Raw genomic sequence first — 25,766 nt, forward strand, 5'->3', positions numbered from 1 at the left:
GTAAACATTGCACTGACTGCAAAACCACGTTCATGATGAACACTAACCTGTTGATGCTACGTACTGATGTGCTTGATGCTAGTACTGTAGAGTGATGAGTCGCATGTCAACACAAGCACCGAAGTCAACATTACCTTCCTTCAATTGGGCCAACTGGTGGTGAATCGAGAAAGTACAGTACATACTGACGAAACTAAAATGAGCTCTAACATGGAAATTAAGCGTTTCTGGACACATGTCCACATAACATCTTTTCTTTATTTGTGTGTGAGGAATGTTTCCTGAAAGTTTGGCCGTACCTTTTTGTAACACCCTGTATACTGACAGTTATATTGTTCGCACAGTGTTAATTGTGGATGAATGAGAAGGAAACACCAAAAGAGTTACAAAATCAATCTCGTGAAACACCGCCACAAAATGGAAATGACATCTGTAACTGCACCAGTGATCTGACACACAGTAATTTAGTTTAGTTTCTGTTTCTCACTTATTTCTGTGCGGAAATGAACTATATGTGTGTATTTTACTGTGTAAACTAGTGTTACTAGTTTGCTCTTAAGTTCTTTTGTGTAAATCTTGGTGCATATCTGTGAGAGGTGATCTGCTGGCCAAAGAGCAGTCTCACATGACCCTGTTTAAATTTCGTGACCATTGCATACAATGCTCAGTGCAGCTGCTGCCATGGAACAGAAAGGACACCTATTGTCTGACACACAGTAATTTAGATTAATTTCCATTTCTCACACATTACCACGAGAAAGCAAATTGTACTTGGGTATTTTACTGTGTGGACTAGAGTTACTAATTTGCCCTTAAGCTTTTTTGTATAAATCTTAGTGCATATCTGTGTGAGGCAATTCGTCTTCTGAGGAGCCATGTCACATGACTCTGTTTAATAAGTCAGTGCCTGAGAGTTAGCTTGTTTATTTCCTGCAATAGCTTTTGTGTAAGCTGAAGTTCTAATAAAAACTAACTGTTGATACATCCATTTTCAGTAGAGAAATTTATTCCTGTTTTAAGGCCTAGCAGATCTTTTGAGCTGTACTGATAACTCTGCACAGCAGATTTTAGTGTTTGTTTATTCTCTCACTTATATTTGGCCTTCATTCCATCTTCAGTTACACCTCAGTGCTTTTGAGATTCTATTCAGTTTGATTTAGGTAGGGACCGTGCTTGTTCTGAGCGGCCACAAAGAGAACTGGCTGCTGTCCTTAAACAGCTGGAGGCTATGTTGGCCATTGTCGAAAGGCTTCTGGCTACTGCTCGAGGAAGTGGCGACATCAGGATGCTGGTGATGAGACATTTGACATGATTGGTGCCGCTGAAATCCCTTGGTGACCAGGATGTTGTTGCATTTTCTGATGCGCAACATCTGCTTGTTTGTCTTTACTAGTCAGTGAATGACAGTCAGTGGTGGGTTCATGTGTCACTGGGCAGAAAGGCGAAAAAGAGAAAGGTCCACACGACTAGTTCCTTACGCCTTAGCAACAAGTATGAGGTGTTATACAGGGTTATACAGGATTGACAATCCTTTTGAGCCAGTACTGGATGTAATGCAACCCATCAGTGTGGCAGAGGGGATCTTGTCCACGTCACAGAAGAGGCCCGTTGGTGGCTATCGGGCATACTGGGTGCAACCACTTGCAAATAGTGGCACATATCAGCACCAATGACGTCTGTTGCTTGGGTTCTGAGGCCATCCTCAGTTACTTTCGGAAGATGCCCGTGGGGTGCAGGCTATGCTAATCATTTGCATCGTACCCAGGGTCGATCAGCGTCCTTTGGTTTGGAGCAAAGCGCAAAGTCTAAACCAGGGGCTCAGACTACTCTGTGATGGTATAGCATGCAAATTCCTTGACCTCTGCTATCACACGCAGAATTGTAGGGTTTCCCTTACTAGGTCACGCATGCACTACATGCAGGAAGCAGTTACAAGTGTAGCAAAGTATGTGTGACATGCACATGGTGTTTTGTTGGGTTAGTGAACATCCCAAAAATATTTTTGCTTAGAAAGAGTGACAGGATGCAAATTGCAGTGTATCTTAGGCAGCATCAAATATTCAGTGCTGAGGTTGAAGATGTGAAGCATAAATGGCAAAAAATCCAAAACACAAAACATTGTTCACTATACCTTAGACAAGTATGTTCCAAGCAATATCTTAAGGGATGGGAGAAACACACTGTGGTGTAATAGCTGCATTAGAAAACTAAGACAGCTTCATCCCAGATTCAAGAGAAGTCAAAACATACCTGACAAACAAAAGCTGAACAAAGTGAAAATGGGCATACAATGAGCAATGAGAGAGGCATTCACATGACTTTGAAATTAAAATTTTGCCAACCAATCTGGTTTTGGTCTTACATAAAGTCAGTAAGCAGTTCAAAATTCTCTATTCATTCACCCAGTAACCATACTGGCACCAAAACAGAAGATAACACAGAGTACGCTGAAATACAGAATTTGGTCTCCTGAAATTGTTTTCCACAGAAGACAGTAACACAATCCCTCTTTTCGATCATTGTACCAATGCCAAAATGGCTGATATTGTGATAGCTGATAGTAGAATAGAAAAGAAATTAGAACTGCTTAGTAATGAAAAGGAACCAGAATCAGATGAGAAACCTACACGATTCTACAAAGATTATGCAGAAGAACTTGTTCTCCTTCTACCAGCAGTTTATCGTCGATTCTGGAGCAACAGAAACTCACTTGCAACAGGAAAAAAGTGCAGGTCATTCCCATTTACAAGCAGGGTCATAGGACTAGTAACACTAGTCTGCACTGCCACAAAAGTGACATAATGCTAAAGAAAAGGTAGGCAACTTTGGATGTTGTAATGCGTATTGTAAAGCCAAATTTCTGACCGCAGAAAAATTAGTTCTGCATACAAAAGAAGTCATGAATTCCAATGGAAGTTGGTGAACAATATTATGAATGTCAAAGAACATGGGCTTCACAGTAAAACGAATTATGGGAGGAAATTACTTATGAATTAGAGCCATATTGAAGATGCAAGGACGGTATTTTTATGAACAATAATTTGCAGGAAAGTGCAGCACCTTACATTTACTACAGTGATGAACAAGTGGAATGTGGAACCATGCAAGGTCAACATGTTGAAAAATGTCATTCACAAAGGCTAAGCTAAAAATGATTTTATTCCTCAGGGTAAGGCATCAACATCTAAGATTTCAGAGAAGTAGCACTGCAAAATGATACACAAACAATAAAAAAAGTTTTGCATCCCCTCGGTTTCGAGAGTTCCGGAGCCTGTATAGAAGATTGGAATAGAGATCAACATAATAATCATTTCCACCTTATTTATTGCTCATGAAAAGCACACTTTGCATGCTGTACCACCATACAGCGAGGCCTTCAGAGGTGGTGGTCCAGATTGATGTATACACTGGTACTTCTAATACCCAGTAGCACGTCCTCTTGCATTGATGCAAGCCTGCATTTGTCGTGGCATACTATCCACAAGTTCATCAAGGCACTGTTGGTCCAGATTGTCCCACTCCTCAAAGGCGATTTGGTGTAGATCCCTACAAATGATTGGTGGGTCACGTTGTCCATAAAACAGCCCTTTTCAATCTATCCCAGGCATGTTCCACAGGGTTCATGTCTGGAGAATGAGCTGGCCACTCTAGTCAACAATTTCGTTATCCTGAATGAAGTCATTCACAAGATGAGCATGATGGGGGCACGAATTGTTGTCCATGAAGATGAATGCCTCGCCAATACACTGCCGATGTGGTTGTACTATCAATCAGAGGATGGCATTCACATATCGTACAGCCGTTACGGCGCTTTCCATGAGCACCAGCGGCGTACGTCAGCCCCACATAAGGCCATCCCAAAACCACAGGGAACCTCCACCTTGCTGCACTCACTGGACTGCGTGTCTAAGGGGTTCAGCCTAACCGGGTTGCCACCAACACGTCTCCTATGACTTTCTGGTCAAAGGCATATGAGACACTCATCGGTGAAAAGAACGTGATGCCAATCCTCAGCAATCCATTTGGCATTTTGTTGGCCCATCTGTACCACAATGCATGGTGTTGTTGTTGCAAAGATGGACCTCGCAATGGATGTCAGGAGTAAAGTTGGACATCATGCAGCCTACTGCTCACAGTTTGAGTCATAACACAACATCCTGTGGCTGCACGAAAAGCATTATTCAACATGATGGCATTACTGTCAGGGTTCCTCAGAGCCATAAACCACTGCAGTAGTAGCCCTTTGGCGGCCTGAGCGAGGCATCTCATCGATAGTTCCTGCTCTCTGTATCTCCTCAATGTCTGAACAACATTGATTTGGTTCACTCTGAGATGCCTGGACACTTTCTTTGTTGAGAGCACAAAGTATCAATGCAGACATGATCGAACCTCAGTATTGACCGTCTAGGTGTGGCTGAACTACAGACAACACAAGCCGTGAACTCCTCCCTGCTGGAATGACCGGAACTGATTGGCTGTTGGACCCCCTCCATCTAAGAGGCCCTGCTCATGCATGGTTGTTTACATCTTTGCGCAGGTTTAGTGACATCTCTGAACAGTCAAAGGTACTGTGTCTGTGATACAATATTCACAGTCAACGTCTATCTTCAAGAGCTCTGGGAACTGAGGTGATGTAAAACTTTTTTTGATGTGTGTATATTTTTTTAACAATGGTTTACAACCAGTTATTTTAGTATCTTCACCCATATTGTTACTGTGATTAACAGTTCCACTAAGTGGAAGAACCAAATACCTCACTGCACTTAACAATCAACCAGACTTTTCTTTTGGCTAAAGCAGCCCCCACAATTTGTCACAAACCACAGCAGAATTACTACTACCTAATGGTGAAACAGAATGAGCACCAAGCTATATGAATGTTGCAGTGGAGAAATATATGATGTTTAAAACTGGAAAGTGCTCACAGCAATCGACAGCATTATACTTTTTCCATGGGCTGACTGCATGACTTTGAGAATAATTGCCAGTTGAATATGACTGACAAGAAATTAGCAGCAATTTTTAAAGGAACCTTTCAGCACAAATCTTCACACAGCTGATTCATTTGAGCTTGACAGTTAAGAAATCAGCATGTTGTTACTGACCTGAAATAGGCATGTATCAATCTATCAATAGTCTAGTCTGTGAGGCTGTTGCACCTGTAGACACATTTCAAATTTTTAGTAGCTAGGTATCTGTCTATGGAACAATAATTATGTACAAATAAATGTCCAGTAGTAGTTATGCGAATGCACATTAAAATATTTTTTATTTTTCACAAAGACAGCCAACATCATTTCACCAACTGAACCAGTACAATACTATTTACATTCAATTGGTTACTAAGGTTGATTTGAATGTCTGAAGCATGAGTGAACATCAATCAATATAATTATTTTGAAATAACTTACTTTGAAATCAGATAACTTGAGCAAAAAAGTTACATATGACCTGTCTTAGTTGCTACAGGTGTGCTTTGCTAGAATTTTCCATCTGCAATATCCATCCAATAAAGCTTCTGTTAAAATTTCAGCTCAATATCTCAATTTTCGCAACTGAAAATTATCTGTGTGACACACAAATACAAACACACACACACACCACACACACACACACACACACACACACACACACACACACACACAACCTGCATCATCAGAGAGAGAGAGAGAGAGAGAGAGAGAGAGAGAGAGAGAGAGAGGTGGGAGGTGGGAGGTGGGAGGAGGGCAGTAGACAATATGTTACTGAAATAATTTACTAACCCTAAGTTGATCATACTGTAGAATTTTATCATATTCTTTCTTCTTAATCAATTCCTTCATTTCATCTTTATCCATGTCCACACGATAGTTGAAGTCTCCACACCAGAAAACATAATCATGTGAATTAAGTGTTCGGCTCTGAAACATAAAAAAAAAAAGTAATGTTACTCTCTCTCAACAGTTTATGATAATGTATTTTCACCCAGAAAGTGAACAAATTTTATTTCCAGTTTTAATATACAAAAACATTAGCAGAATTAGATACAAAACAACCTGCCCCCCTAAATCCACACTCATTTAATGGTATGCAGTTATGTTCTGCTTTAATTGCCATTCTACATAATTTTATATGTATATGCTTATGTATGCTAAGTTTATTTGTTACCAGCTATGTACATTTATTTTGTGATATATACAAGGTATGTAAAAAAAAAGTGTACTGGGAATTTTGTAACTTCCTGGCAGATTAAAACTGTGTGCCGGACTGAGACTCGAACTTGAGACCTTTGCCTTTCGCGGACAAGTGCTCTACCAACTGAGCTACCCAAGCATGACTCATGCCCCATCCTCACAGCTTTACTTCTGCCAGTACCTCGTCTCCTACCTTCCAAACTTTACAGAAGCTCTCCTGCGAACCTTGCAGAACTAGCACTCCTGTCTCCTTCTTTCAGAAGTGCTAGTTCTACAAGGTTTGCAGGAGAGCTTCTGTAAAGTTTGGAAGGTAGGAGAAGAGGTACTGGCAGAAGTAAAGCTGTGAGGACGGGGCATGAGTCGTGCTTTGGTAGCTCAGTGTAGAGCACTTACCCGCGAAAGGCAAAGGTCCCGAGTTCCAGTCTCAGTCCAGCACACAGTTTTAATCTGCCAAGAAGTGTCATATCAGCGCACACTCCGCTGCAGAGTGAAAATCTCATTCGGGAATTTTGTAATTTCACGGGCTGTATTAGTCTAATTCGCACAATTTATTGTTGCCCTGTTGGTAAACAGTCTGAAATGTATCTGTACAATGGTAGCCATACTGGATGCTTAGTATGTCACCAGTTGTCATGAAGGTTACATACGTTTGCTTATGAATGGACAGTATTGATCGAAAGAGACAAATGGATTGGAGAATTTGCATTAAATTTTGTTATAAAAATGGGTAGAAGGTAACAAAGTTTTAAAAATGTTGACTATTGCTTTTGGTGAGTCTGCTATGAGTAAAACAAGGGTTTACAAGTGGTAAAGGCATTTCTGAGATGGCCGTGAAGAAGTTGAAGATGTTGAATGTTCTGGATGTCTCAACACACCAACAACCAATCAAAACATAGAAAAAGTGAAAGAAATGACTGTGAACGGTTGCCGAATCACAATCAGAGAAGTTTCTGATGATGATTAATTGGGTCATGCAATTGAATCTTTTCAGATGTTTTAGGTATAAGACATGCCACAGCAAAATTTGTGCCAAAGGTGTGGAATTTCGACCAACAATAGTGGTAAATAAAAGTAGTTCAGGAGATGCTAAATGAAGTCAACAATGACGCAGAACTACTGAAATGCGTCATAACACTCAACGAAACATGGGTGTATGGTATGACGTCAAAACTAAGGGTCAATCATCCCTGTGGAAGCATTCTGGATCTCCAAGACCAAAAAATGCTTGGAAATGCAATCAAATGTAAAGGTTCTGCTCATTGTTTCCTTTGATTTTCATGGCATAGGACATCATAAGTTCTTTCCAAAAGTCAAATAATCAATAGAACTACCCACATATTCAATGCTGTTTGCAAGAAACAATCCGGAGGGGGGAGGGAAGGACAGTCTGGATTTGTGGCGTAACAATTTGTGGCTTTTGCTACATGTAACGCTCCTGCTCACACTTCATTGCTTGTTTGTGAATTTTTGGTGAAAAGCAACACTGTAATGATGCACCAGCCTCCATATTCACCAGATATGTCCTCATGTGAATTTTTTATGTAAGTGTATAATATCTAATGGGGATTACTTTGAAGGAGATAACATTAATGTTGATTATTTCCAAAAAATGAAAATTCCCAAAACTTTTTGAACATACCTTGTATGTACTGCTGTGAGATTTATTATCTAGAGAACTTAGTTTCTTATGAAGTTACACAAAATTTGGTGCTACACCTTCAAAATTTAATGAAATTTTATAAATTGGAATAGCACATATGGATGTTCTTGCTACCATGTATTTATGAGCTGATATTTTGTGAAATTCAATGTTTGCAGTGATATTCCTGTGGGTCTGGGTTTGCCTGGCAGTAGAAAATAACGACTTGTATGATATTTCAATAGGCATTTCACCTTCACAGTGACTGCTTCACTTACACATTGTGATGTTAATGAATCTAGTCAAATTGCCTTATCACTAGTCAGATGAAGAAATGACCTGAAGATGAGGTACAAAATTTTCATGTATGTCTCGCAATATTAATAAATTAATCTAACTCGTTACAGTGTTCAAACTGTTGCTGCTTTTACAGTAAAAAAATTAAGTGCCTTTAATTCCACTGGTATTTGTTATCACAATTAGGTGGTTGTACTCAGTCTGCACAATGCATGATTATAAAATATTTTTGACAATGCTGAGCAAATAAAGTTGCTTACTGGCATGAAAGGTTGCAGTAGCTCAACAAGTATGAAAGAAGAAAAATTTGGTTTTGGGAAGTACAGTTTCCATCATCTGGACGGAAGGAAGATATGAATAAATCTGACAGTGGAAAATGTTTGTAACTTATTAAAATACTAAGTAGGAAGACAAAAGAGAGTCCATCCAACATTTGGAAACAGCAAATTAGAAAGTTCTCATAATATTTTATTTAGTGACTTTACATCAGATCATGAAGTGTCTGTTTTGCATTACTCTGTTATGTTTTTCTTGGCTCTAGGTCCTAAATGATATCCTACAGGGTTCTTTAATAAGAACACACCTTTTCCTCACTCCCTCCACATAAGAAATTAATGATCTGGAAAGTCTGAGACCAACTGCTTGTTCAGGACAGCCTGTAGAGCTGCTTTATATCCAAGTGTGTAGATCTTTTGGTTTACTTTGCTGATTGAAGTTTCGTGTATGACTGTTCCTCAGTGGAAGAAGAAGAAAAAAAAAAAAAAAAAACATTTTTCTCTGTAGTGTTCATCTCATCTTTAATAATTGTGAAATATTAGATTTTTTTTTTTTAGTTCAGTAGTCAAGAGAAGCTTTCACTCGCCAAGGAGAAAACAGCAATTAGTTAATAATTTACTTATTCATTTATTCTACTGTATGGCAGCTACTACGTAAGAGTGCGCCCCCGGTAGGTGAGTGGTCAGCACGATAGACTGTCAATCCTAAGGGCCCGGGTTCAATTCCCAGCTGGGTCAGAGATTTTCTCCGCTCAGGGACTGGGTGTTGTGTTGTCCTAATCATCATCATTTCATCCCCATTGACACGCAAGTCACCGAAGTGGCGTCAAATCGAAAGACTTGCACCAGGCGAGTGGTCTACCCGCCGGGAGGCCCTTGTCACACGCCATTATTATACTACGTAGGAAGGTTACAGACCACATAAAATTAAAAGGGGCTTGAAAGTTTCCACTGATGAGCAAAGAGAATTGGTTCAAAACATTTAAACGTAAGTAACTACACTGGAAAGTGAATGACCATTTGTCTAGATAACTGGATGAACTACAGTGTCCGTTTCATTCAAATATTTCTTTTTAAATGTGATTACAATGGCATGTTGGCAGCAACAACAATACACAGTTATACATATTTTATAATTATTCAGTAACCGCACCTGCTGCAGGGCGACTGTATTCAGATGTTGAAAATTTTCAAATTCATGTCTGACAGTAGCAAGATGAAACAAATTAACAAAGAGAAATCACATAAATAACAATTCATACAAAAATAACAAATGAAACTACCAGAGAAATTTTATATATTTATTGTGTACTTATATTAGAAATCTATATGTATATACCATTGGAAAATTAATTTTTCTGGTGATTTCTGCATAATCAGCATTCCTGTCAGTGACCTGTGACTGTCCTGCAGCAAAGTGTGCACAAACAAAACACAGTGATGTGCTGTAGAATACACAGCGAATTGCACAAGCTCCTTTATTCCCTGTGAGGAAAAGAATAAAAGTTGCAATAAGTATAAAAAACGTAATATAGAAATGGAAAAATGTCAATTCCTAACAAATAGTATGTATTTATTACACAGGAAAGACACACAATTTTCAGTTAATGGAGGTATATGAATAGCGTTTGGGAAAATTCGTTCATCAAATAAATCACTACTTTGCTTTTCTTTTAATTCCCCTCCCCCAGAGATATTTTTGTGACTTTTTACTTCTTCAACTATACTAACAGAAACATTTCCTTATTTGAACCTATCTAAAAGAACTTTTGCTTTTCACGGGCAATCCTCTCACCAGGAATTTGGAAAGTAGGATAAAGCTTTGAGCTGGGTCATGTGGTATACTCAGATAGCTTAAATGATAAAAGCATTAACCACAAAAGCAAGAGTCAACATTAAACTTTTAGTACAGTGCACATTTTTAATCTCTCAGAAAAATGAATTACAGCAAACACTTCGCTGAAAGATGAAAGAGTCATTCCAGGTAATCATTTTGATTTATATTTATTATTTTTCACATAATCTGCAGGTAGAATATCACACACTATTGCTCAGAATACATTAATACATGAGAAGTACAGTAAACCCACAATATAACAATGGCTCAAGTCAGTAGTATGACACTTGATTTGTATATGCATTTAAAATTACTCTGTTAATTTTAATTAATGCACAAAGATGGAGAAAATCATGGTTTTACTAAATAGAAATTTAACTGAGGTTGCAAACATGGCTAGAAATGTGTCAAACAGCTTAGGTATCCTGTAAGTATCAGAAAAGTAATGATAATTTATTGACAACCAACCTGTAGCACCACCTAACCCTGTCTTCACAGAGTCCACAGCAACGTCTCTTATATGAGGAGCATGTTCAGGTCGAATAAATAAATACAGGCAAACCCCAACTAACTGCATGTATGTTACTAAAACATACTGCGAATCTCTGGACAAGACTTTCTGTAGTTCTTCAGCCCATGCTTTTGCATTTTCTGAACTGAAAAAAATTGTTTTTCGCATTTATTCCATAATGTAAATCATAAATTTTACTAACAAAAATAAAAATTGGAGTAAGTTTATGGATAATGTACTGAGTTTATAACTGGAAGAAAGTATGAAGTCATAGCATGAATGTAAAGGAGAAACCAATGACAGCATGTTATTTATATAAATAGCTGTTATACAATCACATAAAAATGAACTGTGATGTACTATTCAACTAGGTTGAAGCATACAACAGAATGCTTCATATAATTGTGTAGTTAGTTACATGTTCCATAGATCATTTGAATGATTCTTTTATCAAAATGATGTTGAACAAGTCAATTAACATGTTATGACCAATGATTAGTGTTACCATTAATGAACACTTCACTTTTTAGTCCTACTCATACAACAACACATAAAAAGAAGGTTGCTTTTTTTCCCTCTCGGGCTACCAGTTTTTAAACAGAAATTCGTCCATGAATACGAGTTGTCCAGAACAAATGATTTTAGGTTAGCTTTACAACTTCCTTTGCTGCTTGTCGGACATTTCCTGTTACTGGGAAACAACAAAAAATTTTTGTTGCTGCATATTGAATTCCTTTATTGGCCACTGACAGCTTTAATAATAGGCAACATAGGTCGATTTTTCCTCTAGTGTTATGCGCATGAACATCACTGCCCTTCTCAAATTGTCATAGATTATTTATGGTGAATTTCTTTAGTGAATATATGCATTGAGATGGTGCAGTTAAAATGCTTAAGTACTTGAAGAGATAACTACATGATGACTGTGGGCGAACACTACATTTTATTCTTACTGTTCGTTTTTGTGCAATCAATATTTTCTTTCTAAGTGGTGAGTTACACCACAAAATTATTCCACAAGAGACGTAAGAAAGTAAACAGAAACTCTTCATAAGAGATAACTTTATCTGTTACAAGAATATACTGCACAATTAATTGTCGAAAAATTGGAGATGAAACTTGGGTCTATGGATACACCCCGAGATGAAAATTCGGTGTTCCCAATGCAAACGCAGTGAACCTCCTCATCCTAGAAAGGCACATCAGCCAAAATATGAAAGCCATGCTCCGTTTTCCCGATACTGAGGGTACAGTGCGAAGAGTTAATTCAAAGGCGTAAAGAGCAAATTTTAGAAGGGTGTACTGTGATGTTTGCAAAATGATGTACAAAGAAAGAGGCCAGAAAAATGGGCCAATCATTTCTTCCTTCATCATGACAATGCCCTGTGCCACACCTCGATTTTGATTTGCAAGATATGGCCGTAGAAAGTGTTCCTGTCTGACCACATCCACTTTACTCAGCAACTTTAGCACCATACAACTTCTGGCTCTTCCCAAAAATTAAAATTGTGCTTAAAGGAATCTGTTTTGTTGCCATTCCTGACATTAAGAGGGCCATCACGGAGCAGCAGAATGCCTTCCAAAAGAAGCCTTCCGGAAGTGCATCCTGTCATGTATTCAGTATTGTGATATGCTTTGATGGAGATTAAATCAAATGCCATGTAAGAATATTACTTTGTTTCTAATACAATTATTCATCACGTTTTTTGATCACACATCATACATTCAACTAAAATGCTATATACTGTCAGTGGTACATTAAATGCACTGCACAGTGTTGGATCCCCTCGCTGGAGGAGATTCCTAGACATGTAAAGAAAACTTCATTCAGCCTCAGTGACTCGAAGGAGCTGTACCATGATCTGCCTGCCGAAGATGCATGGTCCTTTGCTTCAACAGTTACACCACTGGATGTAGAGGGACTTTAATGGTGCCACTGTAGGTAGGGTGCAGGTCTCCTTGGCTACTGGATCTGCCATTTCATTTCCTTAAATTAGTACATATCCTTGTACCCAGGTAAATATCACTTCATTCTGTGAGTGTTTTAGACAAAGAATGTCTTTGATGTTCTAGAATGCTTTCTCTTTCTCACTCATGGAGACTCTGTGAAAGTCTGTTCCATGGGCACAATACTGGTGATCATGGATTAGCTAAGAACTTATATGCTATGAGGAGTTGTCACCATACAGACAGTTGTGGTTCACCAGCCTCAGTACATTACATTCAGTTACAAGAAGCTCTTCTTAGAGCAGTTGAGAAGGCAGCAGTAGGAAGGTGACGTAATGTGGTGTGAGGCACCGATGACAGATGGTTTATTTGGTATATGCACTGTGAGAAAGACCACCTAAATCTTGGTCATTCTCTCCAATTGGCTGCTGAGTTTGGTAGCAGCATGTCAAAATGATAAAACTTCTGTTCACTTCAGTTCAATTCAATTCATTGCTCTTAACACATAATTTTACATGCATGTGCATTTTCAACAAAGTACAAAGATTTTACAATTACAATATTTTTAGTTTACATTATTTCTTATTACACTGTAAGTCATGTTAAATTCAAGTTATAAGTGCATTTTTAGATAAGCCACTGCTTGACTCCCTTTTTAAAAGTATCCCCTGTCAATATCTTAACTTCATTTGGTAACAAGTTATTAAAACCAGCTCCTTTGACATAGGGACTTTTCGCTGTTAAAGTTAATCTTCTGTTAACCATATGAAAATCTTTTTTATGCCTTATTTCATAGTTGTGAATATCCATGTTTCTTTTTGTGACCTTAGTGTCTTCTTTCACTAGCATTATAGTTTCTAGTATATACATGGCATAAACTGTGGGAATATTGTGTCTAATAAATAGAGGTTTGCAAGAAGTTCCTGGTTTTACTTTTGCTATGAGCCTCAAGGATTGCTTCTGCAGTAGACATAATCAGCTTGCTCCTTCCGCGAAAGTCGATCATTTGTGCATAAACCCAAGATTTTATAATCTGTACAGGGTTTTGGTAAAATTTCATCAATCACAGTATTTTGTCTGTTTGGACCATTTGGTTTAAAAGGAATAATATTAGTTTTTTCTCTGTTTACTTTTAGGTTCTCTCTTTCAAAAAAGAGCTCCTGCCTTTTCAATAAATTTATGTATCTTTTCAACTAGGCTGGGCTCACTGTCTGCATAGCAGACGCCAGATGTATTGTCTGCATACATGGTGGTCAATTGTTTATTGTCAAGAGGACTTGGAAAATTATTTACATGGCATATGACTAGGACTGGACCTAAAATGCATCCCTGAGGAACACCGAAATGTATAGTTCTTATACTTGACCTTTTGCTCTCCAGTATTTCTCCTTTAGAGTAAGTAATCTCTGTGCACTGTTGTCTACCCTTTAAATATGTTTCTAGCAATTGCATGACTTTTCCAGTGACACCACTCTTTACAATTTTTGATACATGCATATCATGATGTACCCTATCAAAAGCCCTTGAGAGGTCCAGGAATACTCCTGCTGCTTGGGAGTTTTCATTTACTTTTTCAAGTACATTATGGAGAAATTGTACTGCTGCTGACATGGTATTTCGGCCTCTTCTGAAACCATGCTGGAAATTGCTTAATATGTCAGCATTGTTGTAATGTTCCAAGTTTTTTTTAAATATTATTTTCTCTTATCAGCTTGCTGAAAGCTGAGATCAGGGCAATTGGTCTGTAGTTCTGTACATGCTTTATTTCCCCCTTTTTGTGCATTGGTTTCACTACAGAAAGTGTCAACTCGTCAGGGAACACACCATCTTCAAGAACACAGTTTATTAGATGAAGTAGTGGTTTCATTAGTTCATGTTTGTATTTCTTCAATAGATTTGGAGAAATTTCATCTAATCCTGCTGATTTTTTGTTTCTGAAGTTATCAATAATCTGCAGATTGTCATATATGCTTACTGGGGGTAGTGCACTACAGTTCTGTATGTTACAGGACTCAAATTAGTGCTGAATATCCTGTTTCATAGAGAGATCATTTTCAACAGTATCTATGAAGTAATTATTAAAAATATTGCTGACTAGAAGAAGATCAGAGATATCTTTATTATTCACAGTTAATTGTACATTACTGATTTTAGTTCTGTTTCATTGTTTTTGACCTAATTTACAACTGACCAGCAAGTCTTTGAAACATTATCTGAACCTCGTACCTGTTGGCTGATTCTTTCCAATTTTAATCTCCTGACTTCTTTGCGGTACTTACATTTGTACTGCTTGTAGAGTTCTTTCTGTAACTCCGAGTTAGTCAGTCTGTGTAAACTACATATGTTTTCCATTTTTTCTTTCAGATCTTTTGTTTTAAAATCTAATCGCACAGGTTTTGATTTTGAAGGTTGATTTTTCTGGATATTCACTGTTTTTAATGGCATGGCTCTATGTAAGTGCCCAGTCGTAGTTTCAGTGAACATGTTCCATTTATTGTTGGCCCCAATGGTAGTCATTATGGATTCCCATGATTACTGAGACAAACTATGTCTTAATGTAGCAATGTTGTTTTCAGATAATATTCGCCTGTGCTCTTACACTCAGTCTGAATTTGATATTATATAATTTAACACTAGTGTTTGGCCTAAATGATCTGAGGGGTGACCATTTATTATGTCTGTTGAGATGATGTGATCATAATTTATAACAACATGACAAACTGAACTACTATGTGTGTTAGCTATCCCTGTGGGTGCTAATCCAAGAAGATCTTTAGCCCCATAAGACAAGATACAATCTGTAGAACGTTTGCTTTCCTGACCATCATGTAAAGTGCTGATGTTCAGATCTCCCAGTATGACAAGATTTACACTTCTACAGCCTGACATTAATTTACTTAAAACTCTATCAAGTGATTTCAGAAAAGCATCAATGTTGCCACAGGGTGATCTATATACACCTATGGCATAGAAAGAACAGTGCAAAATGTGATTTTAACAATTGCAATTTCAAAATCTCTGTCAACACTTGTTCTGTGGTGGTTATGAACTTACATTTTCTCAAGTAGATGGCAACGCCACCACCTTTATTGTGTGTTCTGCAGTAAAAAAACTAAACAGCAAATTTACTTGCATTTCATATAAAATGCATCTCTAAATACCAGGCCATCATTCCATTACTTCAGAAGTGTTAATTAGCAGCAGAATAATAAACAACTGCTAAACGAAATGCCTCATGGAACACTTTGGAGAACTTCGGGTCGTGCCTAGGCTGTCACATCAGAGCTCGATTGGCAGTCTTGGACAACACATGTTATCTGCGTGGTCATTATCAGTTACGTTTTAATTAGCAATCTCTGGTCTGAAAATGTAAGAACTCGATCAGCAGTTGAGGAGGACAGACATGTTCTCTGCTGCTATCAGTATTGGTTAAGAAATCAATTAGAAATCTCTGGTTTCTGGACACTTAAATGATAACTAGTTCGATAGTAATTATGCAGTTCACTGTTTTGTTTACTCTCTGTGAAAGTGTGAAGAATGGAAGTTATTTGTGATTCATAAAGTGGACTATAATTGTGCACTCAGGAACAGCATCTAGGCATAGCTATGTTAGTGCCAGCGTTCTCATCTGCAGCAGCAGCATGTCAGTAGTATGTTTCCTGGGAGTACTGTGACAGTTATGGAATAGGGAATGATGTCCTGCAATAGTATGTGTGTTCTTATCACGGCACATGTGGAGATGGGCTCCATCTAATGGATGATAATGCCTGCCCACATGGGTTTGATTTTGTAGATGAGAACCAAAAATATGAAGACTTCACGCACCTTGGGTGACTAGCACAATATCTAATACTGAAATAAAACTGAACATGCATGGAGTGCTCTAGGATAACAGACTGCTGCCTCAATATCGCCATGGAGCATTGGTGACCTATAGAAGGTACTTGTCCACTAATGGGAAACATTACCACAAGCAGTCCCAGTGAGCATAATTAACAGTACTGACATTCTGTATATTACAGCAGAGGGATACCACACACAGTGTTTGTCATCTGTGTATCCATATCACTGACACCCTACATCATGTAGCCAGGGTACCTTTCACTCCACAGATTTTCATAGCGTTTCATGGACTCTAAAGGTTCCTTATCCTACAGATATGAGTTTATGAAATGAAAGAGCATGAACTTTACTCATTGTGTTAGTTTATTTTGTGCCATGTATATTTTATTGTGAACAGAACACGTATCCCAAAAGATTATGTCATCAGAAAACGATGACAATATGCAAAATAAGTTAGTTAATTTCTTATTATGTCCAATGAAGGCACTTATTCTGAAGGGAACCTAATTATTTGAAAACATCAATGACGTGACTCAGGCTGTTACACAGCTACTTTAATTCACAGATTAATCAGCTGCATGTAACACACTCGTGAAAGTTTTGATGCAGAGCTTCTTTGGGGCTGCAAGACAATTACTGTACACAAATCAGTACAACAGCAGCTTCTGTACCAACACTTTGACACTGCTCTCACTGTCTTTATTTCTGATATGGCATAAAATGAACTATACTGTAATAATTCTTCATTCACTTAGTCAGTTACAAATTAGTAATATGGCTAATGTGGTAATGCCATTATTCAAAATCATAGGCCTGCTGGTATTGGTAATTATCAATAAATCAGTTGCATGGAAGTAGAGTTAAATATAAATAAAGCACTTTTGGAAGCTGATCTACAAATCTAAGCAGTTACTTCTGATAGCTCAGTTATTTCAAAAAAATAATAAAAATAAATAAATAAAAGAAACACTTACCTTGCAGCGACTATGTTACTGGCATTAAGATCAACAATTTCTTCAAATCCTATTGCAAATATATCAATAGGGCGGTCAGCTGAAGAATTGTTCATTACGTCAACCAGAGCTAGACAATAAAGAAAGGAAGTTGAACATAACCGATAAGGTGCAAAATTATGAAGGGTCAAAATTAGATTCTTTCTATTTCTATAACTAAAAACTAGTACAAGAGATTTCATTTTTCAATATCTACTCTACAGTTAATGTCAATTTTTCCCCTCCTGAAAATAAATGAATTAGTTCAAATCAACTATTACACAGAGTATGATACAGGGGAAAAAATCCAGTTAATTTGTTCAGCTTCCAAAATATAAATCTTCGAAAATGTGCTTCAATTCAGAGTGAATGATCTTACATACTTCTACAATCGTACTCTGAAAACCAAAGGAAAGTGTATGGCAGACAACACTTCCCACTGTACCAATTATTAGGGCCTCTTCCCATTCCACTCAAGTATGGAGCAAGGCAAAAATAGCTGTCTAGATGTCTCTGTGAGTGCTGTAATTAATCTAATCTTGTCCTCGCGATTTCTATGGGAGTGATATGTAGGTGGTTGGTGTATATTCCTTGAGCCACCATAAAAAGCCAGTTCTAGAAAACTTTCGAAGTAGGCTTGCTTGGAAACTTTGTGTGCATCGTGAAGTTTTTTCCAGTTCAGTTTCTTCAGCACTTCTGTGACACTTTCCCAGGGGTTAAACAAACATGTGGTCATTTCTCCTATCCTTTGCTGTATACATTCATCCCTTGTTAATCATATTTGGTACAGGTCCAATACACTTTAATGATATCCTAGAATTATCGCACAGGTGATTTGTGAGCAAACTCCTTTGTAGACTAATTGCATTTCCTTCGTATTCTACCAATAAACTGAATTCTGCCACCTGCTTTACCTATTACTGAACCTATGTGATACTTCCACTTCCTACTGTTACAAAGTAGAAAGGGTCACATGCAGATAGCTGTATGAGTTGACCAATTCCAGCTGTGACTCACTGATACTATAGCCATAATTTTAATAGGTTTTTCCCATTTTGTGAAGTACACACACACACACACACACACACACACACACACACAAGACCAACTCACACCTCACACTCACATGACCACTGTCTCTGGCCACTGAGGCCAGACTGCAAGAAACTGTGCATGATAGGAGAAGAAATCTGGGTGGTGGGGGTAAGGAGGAGGCTGGGGCAGGGAGGGGGAGGGATAACAGACTAGAGGTGGGGAACAGTAAAGTGCTTCTTGTGGGAGTATGCAGGAACATGGGGGAGGGGGGGGAGGGAGGGTAGGGTAGCTAGATGAAGTCAGGAGGTTAGATGACGGGGGGAAAGGAAAGGGAGAGAAAGGAAAAAAAGAGACAAGGAGAGGGAGAGGGAGAGGGGGAGGGGGGAGAGGGGGAGAGTGAGAGGAGGAGAGGGAGATGGGGAGGGGGAGGGCAAGAAGGGGAGGGAGGGGAGCAGGAGGGTGGGGAGGGGGAGGGAGGGGAATGGGAGGGAGGGGAATGGGAGGGAGGGGATGGGGAAGGAGGGGAATGGGAGGGAGGGGAGGGGAAGGGAGGGGAGGGGAATGGGAGGGAGGGGAATGGGTGGGAGGAGAGGGGTAGGGAGGGGAAGGGGAGAGAGGGGGAGGGGAGGGAGAGGAAGGGGAAGGAGGGAGAAGGAGGGGGAGGGCAGGGGATGGGGAGGGAGGGGAACTGAGTGGGAGGGGAGGGAGGGGAACTGAGAGGGAGGGGGAGGGAGGGCAATGGAGAGGGAGGAGGAGTGAGGGCAAGGGAGGGGGTGGGAGAGGAAGGGTGAGGGGGAGGGGGTGGGAGGTGAGGGAGAGGAAGGGCAAAGGGGAGAGGGAGGTGAGGGAGAGGTGAGGGAGAGGGGGAGGTGAGGGAGAGGGAAGTGAGGGGGAGGGAGGAGAGGGAGGGAGGGGTGGGAGGGAGAGGGGAGGGGGAGGGAGAGGGGGAGGGAGAGGGGGAGGTAGGGAGGGAGAGGGGAGGGGGAGGTAGGGAGGGAGAGGGGGAGGTAGGGAGAGGTGATGGGGAGAGGGGGGATGGAGAGAGGGGGAGGAGGGAGGGGATTGGGGGAGGGAGGGGCAAGAGTGGTGAGGGAGAGGGAAGGGGAGTGGGAGAGGGGGAAAGGGGGAGGGGGAGGGAGAGGGGGGAAAAGAGGGAAGGGGAGGAATAGAGAGGGGGAGGGAGAGGGAGGGAGAGGGCGAGGGGGGAAAGAGGGAGGGGGAGGGAGAGGGAGGGGGAGGGAGAGGGAGAGGGAGGGGAAGCAAAGGAGGGGTTTGGGGGGAGGGGAAGCGAAGGACGGGGTTGGGGGGAGAGGGAGGGAGGGGGAGGGAGGGGGAGGGGAGGGAAGGAGGGGGAGGGGGAGGGAGAGAGGGAGACTAGTGGGTGCATTTAATGGAATAGAAGGCTGTATAGTGCTAGAGTGATAACAGGGAAGGGAATAGGTGGATGGAGGATAGGGACTAATGAAGTTTAAGACCAGGGAGGTTACAGGAATGTTGGACATATTGCAGGGAGAGTTATCACCTGTGCAATTCAGAAAAGCTGATGGTAGGAAGGGTCCAGATGATGCCAGCTGTGAAGCAGTCATTGAAACGAAGAACTTTGTGTTGGGTAGCTTGCTCAGCAACTGGGTGGTTCATCTGTCTCCTCGTGACTCAATACCACCCACGACAGGAGCAACTGAATCACATTCTCCACCAAGGTTTCAACTATCTCTCATTGTGCCACGAAATGAGGAATATCCTACCCGCTATCCTTCCCACCCCTCCTACAGTGGTATTCTGCCACCCATTGAACTTACACGATATCCTTGTCCATCCCTACTCCACCCCTGTTCCAAAGCTCTTGCCTCATATCCCTGCAATAGACCTAGGTGCAAGACCTGTCCCATACATCCACCCATTACCATCTACTCCAGTGCGGTCAGGTCACAAGCATCATCTATCCTGTCAAAGGCAGGGAAACCTTTGAAAACAGTTATGTGCTCTACAAGCCAGTCTGCAACCACTCTGTGTTGCATTCTACACAGGCATAACAACCAATAACATGTCTGTCTGCAAGAATGGCCACTGAGAAACTATGGTCAAGAGACAGCTGGATCAACCAGTTGCTGAGCACACTACTCAGCACAATGTTCTTCCCTTCAATTACTGCTTCACAGACTGTGCCATCTGGATTCTTCCTACCAACACCAGCTTTTCTGAATTCCACAGGTGGGAAATCTTCCTGCAATATATTCTACATTCCTGTAACCCCCTTGACATCAGCCTTTATTAGTCCTGTCCTTCACCCATCTATCTCCTTCCCTGCTCCCACTCTAGCAGTACATAATGCTGCCACTCTAGCATTACACAGCCTTTTATTCTAGCAACACACCAACTAGTCTCTCTACCCCACCCCACTTATCTTTCCCTTCCTCTACTTCTCTCCCCCACCCCCTCACCCCACACTTCCTCCACCTAGCCTCCTGACTGCACCTAGCTGCCATACTCTTCTCCCCACATCCCTGCATACTCCCACAAGCAGCACTTTACTGTTCCCCACCCCTACCCTGCTATACTTCTCCTTCCTCGCGCCAGCCTCCCCTTTATCCACACCACACTGATTGCTTGCCCATCATGTGTAGTTGCTCACAGTCTGGCCTCAGTGTCCAGTGACAGTGGCCATGTATGTGTGAGTTGTGTTTGCGAATTTTAACTGTCTTTAACTGTCTCCTCCATGTGGTGAGTAGCAATCTATCATTTTCATAATACTGTCATTATTTCATACTGGATTTTCCATTGTTTGATTTTTCCATACATGTATGTTTCGTTCATGGTCAGAGAGCTCCCTATTTCTTCTCACATTGACATAAGCAGCCTAAAAAACACTGTTACTTTCAAACAGAAACTGGTGAGAAAAATTTGTCTCCTCTCCTCCCGGCATAGCTCCTACTTCTGAAAGAGTCAGAAGCACCCTCCTTGTTTTGCAATAGCACTCAGACCTTAAATACCTCTACAGCTTTCTTCACAAGATCTACGACTTTCTCGAGTCAATCCCTGAAACAAGAACACCTCTCCCTCCTGTATCTTACCTACTGTCATCTTCCATCACCTTCCTAAAATTTGGAACATCCTTATCAAATCACATGACACTGAAGGGACACCACCCCTGTTCCACCTACTTTATGCACCCACCCACTGATACATACTCCAGCCCTACTGCAGGTAGGGCAACATGTGAAATGACCCACATCATTTACAAACTGACATTTAACTGACTGGCACTTAAAAAATTGGCCACCTCCATGCTGGCAGCAGATCAAATGAATAAACATAGGAGAACTGTTTCCACAGAAAGACTCAAGACACTTACATGGCTGCTACACCTCACCAGCCATTTGGACCCTCCCACTCAGCACCAGCTTCTTGCAACTCTGGAGATGGGAACTTACTCTCCAACATATCATCACATTAGTACACGAACTAGGAAACTCGAATTTTTGCACTCTTGAGTTATGTAAATGGCTCTCGCCTACTTGATGTGTTCAATTTAATGCACCAACTGGATATATCTCAGAATTTACTGTTGGGACACAATATTAATTTCAATAAGTAGGTATGCATTAAACAAGAGAGTATTTCTGTGCTATGAGTTACCCAGCTGTGCTGCAATAAGTTCAGTGGACAAAAAATTAAGTCACCTCGAGACAAATCATTACAAGCATCATTCATACCATGTAGTTTCACCCCTGGACTTGATAACCAACTGTATTCAGTTTAGAAGTGAGTAGTCCAGAAGGTTGTGCAGCTACATCACATCAAAGTTAACCCACTCGCTGAGGGTTTGATCGCGTAATTCCACCAAACTGCTAGGATGCTGATGTCGGCACTTTACCCACTGTTCCAATGTGTACCACAAATTTTCTATGGGGTTCAAGTATGGTGATTTTGCAGGTCAATCAATAAGTAACAGGGCGGGGAAGTGTTCAGAAAACCTGTCCTGTCACATATTCTCCCAGCCCAATGAACTCTGCTGCTGTTGTCTTGAAAAAACAGGGATATCACATACTATCATGCAAATGTAGACTGAAAGGCAATAGCCGCTCATTCAGAATGTTTAAATAAACATGCTGGTTCATTTCAGTGCTCAGTTCAGTGATCGGGCCCAATTCATGATAAGAAAAACACCCCCAAAACATCACAGACCCATCTACAGCTTGAACTTAACCTTTCACACATTCAGTATGAAATACTTCATTTGGCCTCCAGTTCACTCATCAGTGTGCATCATTTGAGTGTAGGCAAAAATGTGATTCATCAGACGACATTAAGTTCTGCCAATCAAATACTGTCCATGTTTGATGAACTCCAGCCCACTGAAGATGCGCAGCTTTATGTGTGGGAGCAATGGCCTCTTGTGATGTGACTGGCTCCAAATATTTCATTGCATGCAGTTCCCGTCACAATGTTCTCTTGCTTCATTCACTGCCTGCAGCAATTCCTGTAAGGTTCAGAAGTGATTCTGATTCACAAGCCTTGAAATGCATTTCCACTCCCTCTCAGGTAGGTTCTTTTTCTGACCACAATTCTTACATCGTGTTTCATGGCCATGTGTGTTACACCACTGCTTGTAGATACAAATAGTCCACCATGAAATGCCAACAAATCCAGCACCTTCACACACCATATAGCCATGGGCATAGCCAAACACGATTGCTCCTTTTGCACTCTGTCATTTCCTTACATTTATCCTTGTTTATTTGCGGATGTCCGCTTGAAACATACATGTCTAACTGATCACTACTTGTGAATGTATGCTTTCCCGGCGTATACAGCTGGCGAAGAGTTCTCGGGCTTCCAGCCGGGTGGCGGTGTCTTCAAACTGCGACGTTTCAATGAGTGACATACTCATCATCTTCACCAGAAGATGATGAGTATGTCACTCGTCGAAACATCGCAGTTTGAAGACACCGCCACCCGGCTGGAAGCCCAAGAACTCTTTGCCAGCTGATCACTACTTCCTTATGCTCACACAGAGGCAGAGCATGTGAGGTTGAACACACAACTCGACTGCTGTGCCATTTATTCAGGCTTAAAGATTCAGCTATACGTGCACACTGGGTAGACTAATTTTTTGGCTGGTGAACTTATGAACTGACAATGATGAGATAACTATAATGCTAGAAGTACATAACTAGAGTTACATTGGTGTAATACTTAACCAGTATACAATGTTGGTATATTTCTGTAGCCTGAGCATCAATAATACTATCTACATTGTCAAAAATGTTTGATGAGCATTTTTTTTTCATTCTTTACATATTAGTCAAGTTTATGTTATAGTGAAGAAATTAGGTGTGTATGTTTGATTTCAGAACTCTATTATAGTGTTAATTTGTTATTTATGAGTTCCAGAGGGGGGGGGGGGGGGGGGGGGGGGGGAAATGATGGAAGCTCTTCTATGGAATTTAGTCTAATCCTGATGTGTATTACAACATTCTTCTAAAGTACCATAGTTTTAAAATCCTACTGCAATGCATTATTCCTCTTCCCTGTTTTGTTAATTTCCTTAGAGACATTTAAGTGGTAACATTAAATATTATCTTCATTAATTTTTTTTGTATGTTTGTTAAGCTGAATAGTAATAAATGTTTCAAATATAAAATAGACAATATACTAAAACACGTTTCAGTTGCTCTGTAGGTAGCACTGGTGTCCTGAGGGTAAAACCACCAGAATCAGCCACTTTGCCTTCTACTTTGCTTGCCAGTGGCAACACTTGTAATTCAGTTTCTCCATCTGATATCCCCTCTGCTATTTTGGAATATCAACCATTATCTGATGATGAATCAGATGAAGAGTCACAAAGAAGAGCAAGTGCTTTATTTTCAAGTACTAAAAACCAGTAAATGTTAACAAAGTAGATCACGAGACATGGAAAAAGCAACTGAAGATGACCTACTATGTGCAGCCCTTAAAAGGGCAGAATTTAGAATGCATGGAAAAAACTAATTCAAGAACAAGCAACACTAGGAAAAAATTAAACTATCCAAAACAGTGGGCAAAAAATGTTTCCAAAATCATAAAATAGTGCAGAGAATCCTACATTTCATTCAGGAAAATGCCTGCTCCATGAGTATGCATGAAAGACCCATGTAGAGAGAACTGAAGAAGTAGGTGTTATAAAATGTTTACACATTCACAAAGGCTAAAAATTTTTGAAAAGATGATATAAATTAGAGGCTTACAAGAGAAAAGAGACTTTACTCACAGCAACATAGACAAGATCATTAAAATGACTAGCACATGAGTGAATTCCAAAAAAAAAATTTCACTGTTGCCACAAGTAACAGAACAAATCTGAGTTTGTAAGAACATGTTTCCGAATGCATAAGGGCGATGTGGATATGGCTATGGAGAAAAGAACATCCAAAACCACAAGTGAAGAAATGGACAGTTTGAGGACTCACTTTGCAGTTGTTGAACATCAATATTGACACTCTGGGACAAATAAAAAATTTCTAAGTCCATCACTTGATATTACATTTACAAACTTCCTGCACAAAAACCTACCACATTAAGGAGCTCCAGAAGGACAAGGATGTAACTCATCATATGAAGATTATGATGAATGACTTTTGAAGACAATTTTTTTTTTTTTTCCAAATTTTGTGGTATGTTTGAAGATGTAAAAGTGAATGAATAACAGAGCATTTTCTGAAGATTTGATATTATGATAAAACAATTCTTGCATATTTCAATGTTATTGCATATTCCTTTGCAAATCTACATCTACATCTATATCCATACTCCGCAAGCCACCTGACGGTGTGTGGCGGAGGGTACCTTGAGTATCTCTATCGGTTCTCCCTTCTATTCTAGTCTCGTATTGTTCGTGTAAAGAAAGATTGTCGGTATGCCTCTGTGTGGGCTCTAATCTCTCTCATTTAATCCTCATGGTCTCTTCATGAGATATACATAGGAGGGAGCAATATACTGCTTGACTACTCGGTGAAGGTATGTTCTCCAAACTTTGACAAAAGCTCGTACCGAGCTACTGAGCGTCTCTCTTGCAGAGTCCTCCACTGGAGTTTATCTATCATCTCTGTAACGCTCTCACAATTACTAAATGATCCTGTAATGAAGCACACTGCTCTCCGTTGGATCTTCTCTATCTTGTTTATCAACCCTATCTGGTACGGATCCCACACTGGTGAGCAGTATTCAAGCAGTGGGCG

General features: G+C 40.1%; 1 protein-coding gene across 1 annotated transcript in view; it reads right to left on the reverse strand.

Moving 5' to 3' along the window:
* LOC126184900 (synaptojanin-1) overlaps nucleotides 1–25,766 on the reverse strand; it is a 133,369-nt gene that overhangs the window by 20,531 nt on the left and 87,072 nt on the right. Inside the window, exons 12-15 of the mRNA XM_049927547.1 lie at nucleotides 17,497–17,605; nucleotides 10,690–10,877; nucleotides 9,724–9,869; nucleotides 5,763–5,900 (exon numbers count right to left, since the gene is read on the reverse strand). Coding sequence (XP_049783504.1) covers nucleotides 5,763–5,900; nucleotides 9,724–9,869; nucleotides 10,690–10,877; nucleotides 17,497–17,605 — 581 coding nt within the window. The remainder of the gene's footprint in view (nucleotides 1–5,762; nucleotides 5,901–9,723; nucleotides 9,870–10,689; nucleotides 10,878–17,496; nucleotides 17,606–25,766) is intronic.

This window comes from Schistocerca cancellata, chromosome 4 (assembly GCF_023864275.1).
Source record: "Schistocerca cancellata isolate TAMUIC-IGC-003103 chromosome 4, iqSchCanc2.1, whole genome shotgun sequence".
Classification (NCBI taxonomy): Eukaryota; Metazoa; Arthropoda; class Insecta; order Orthoptera; family Acrididae; genus Schistocerca; species Schistocerca cancellata.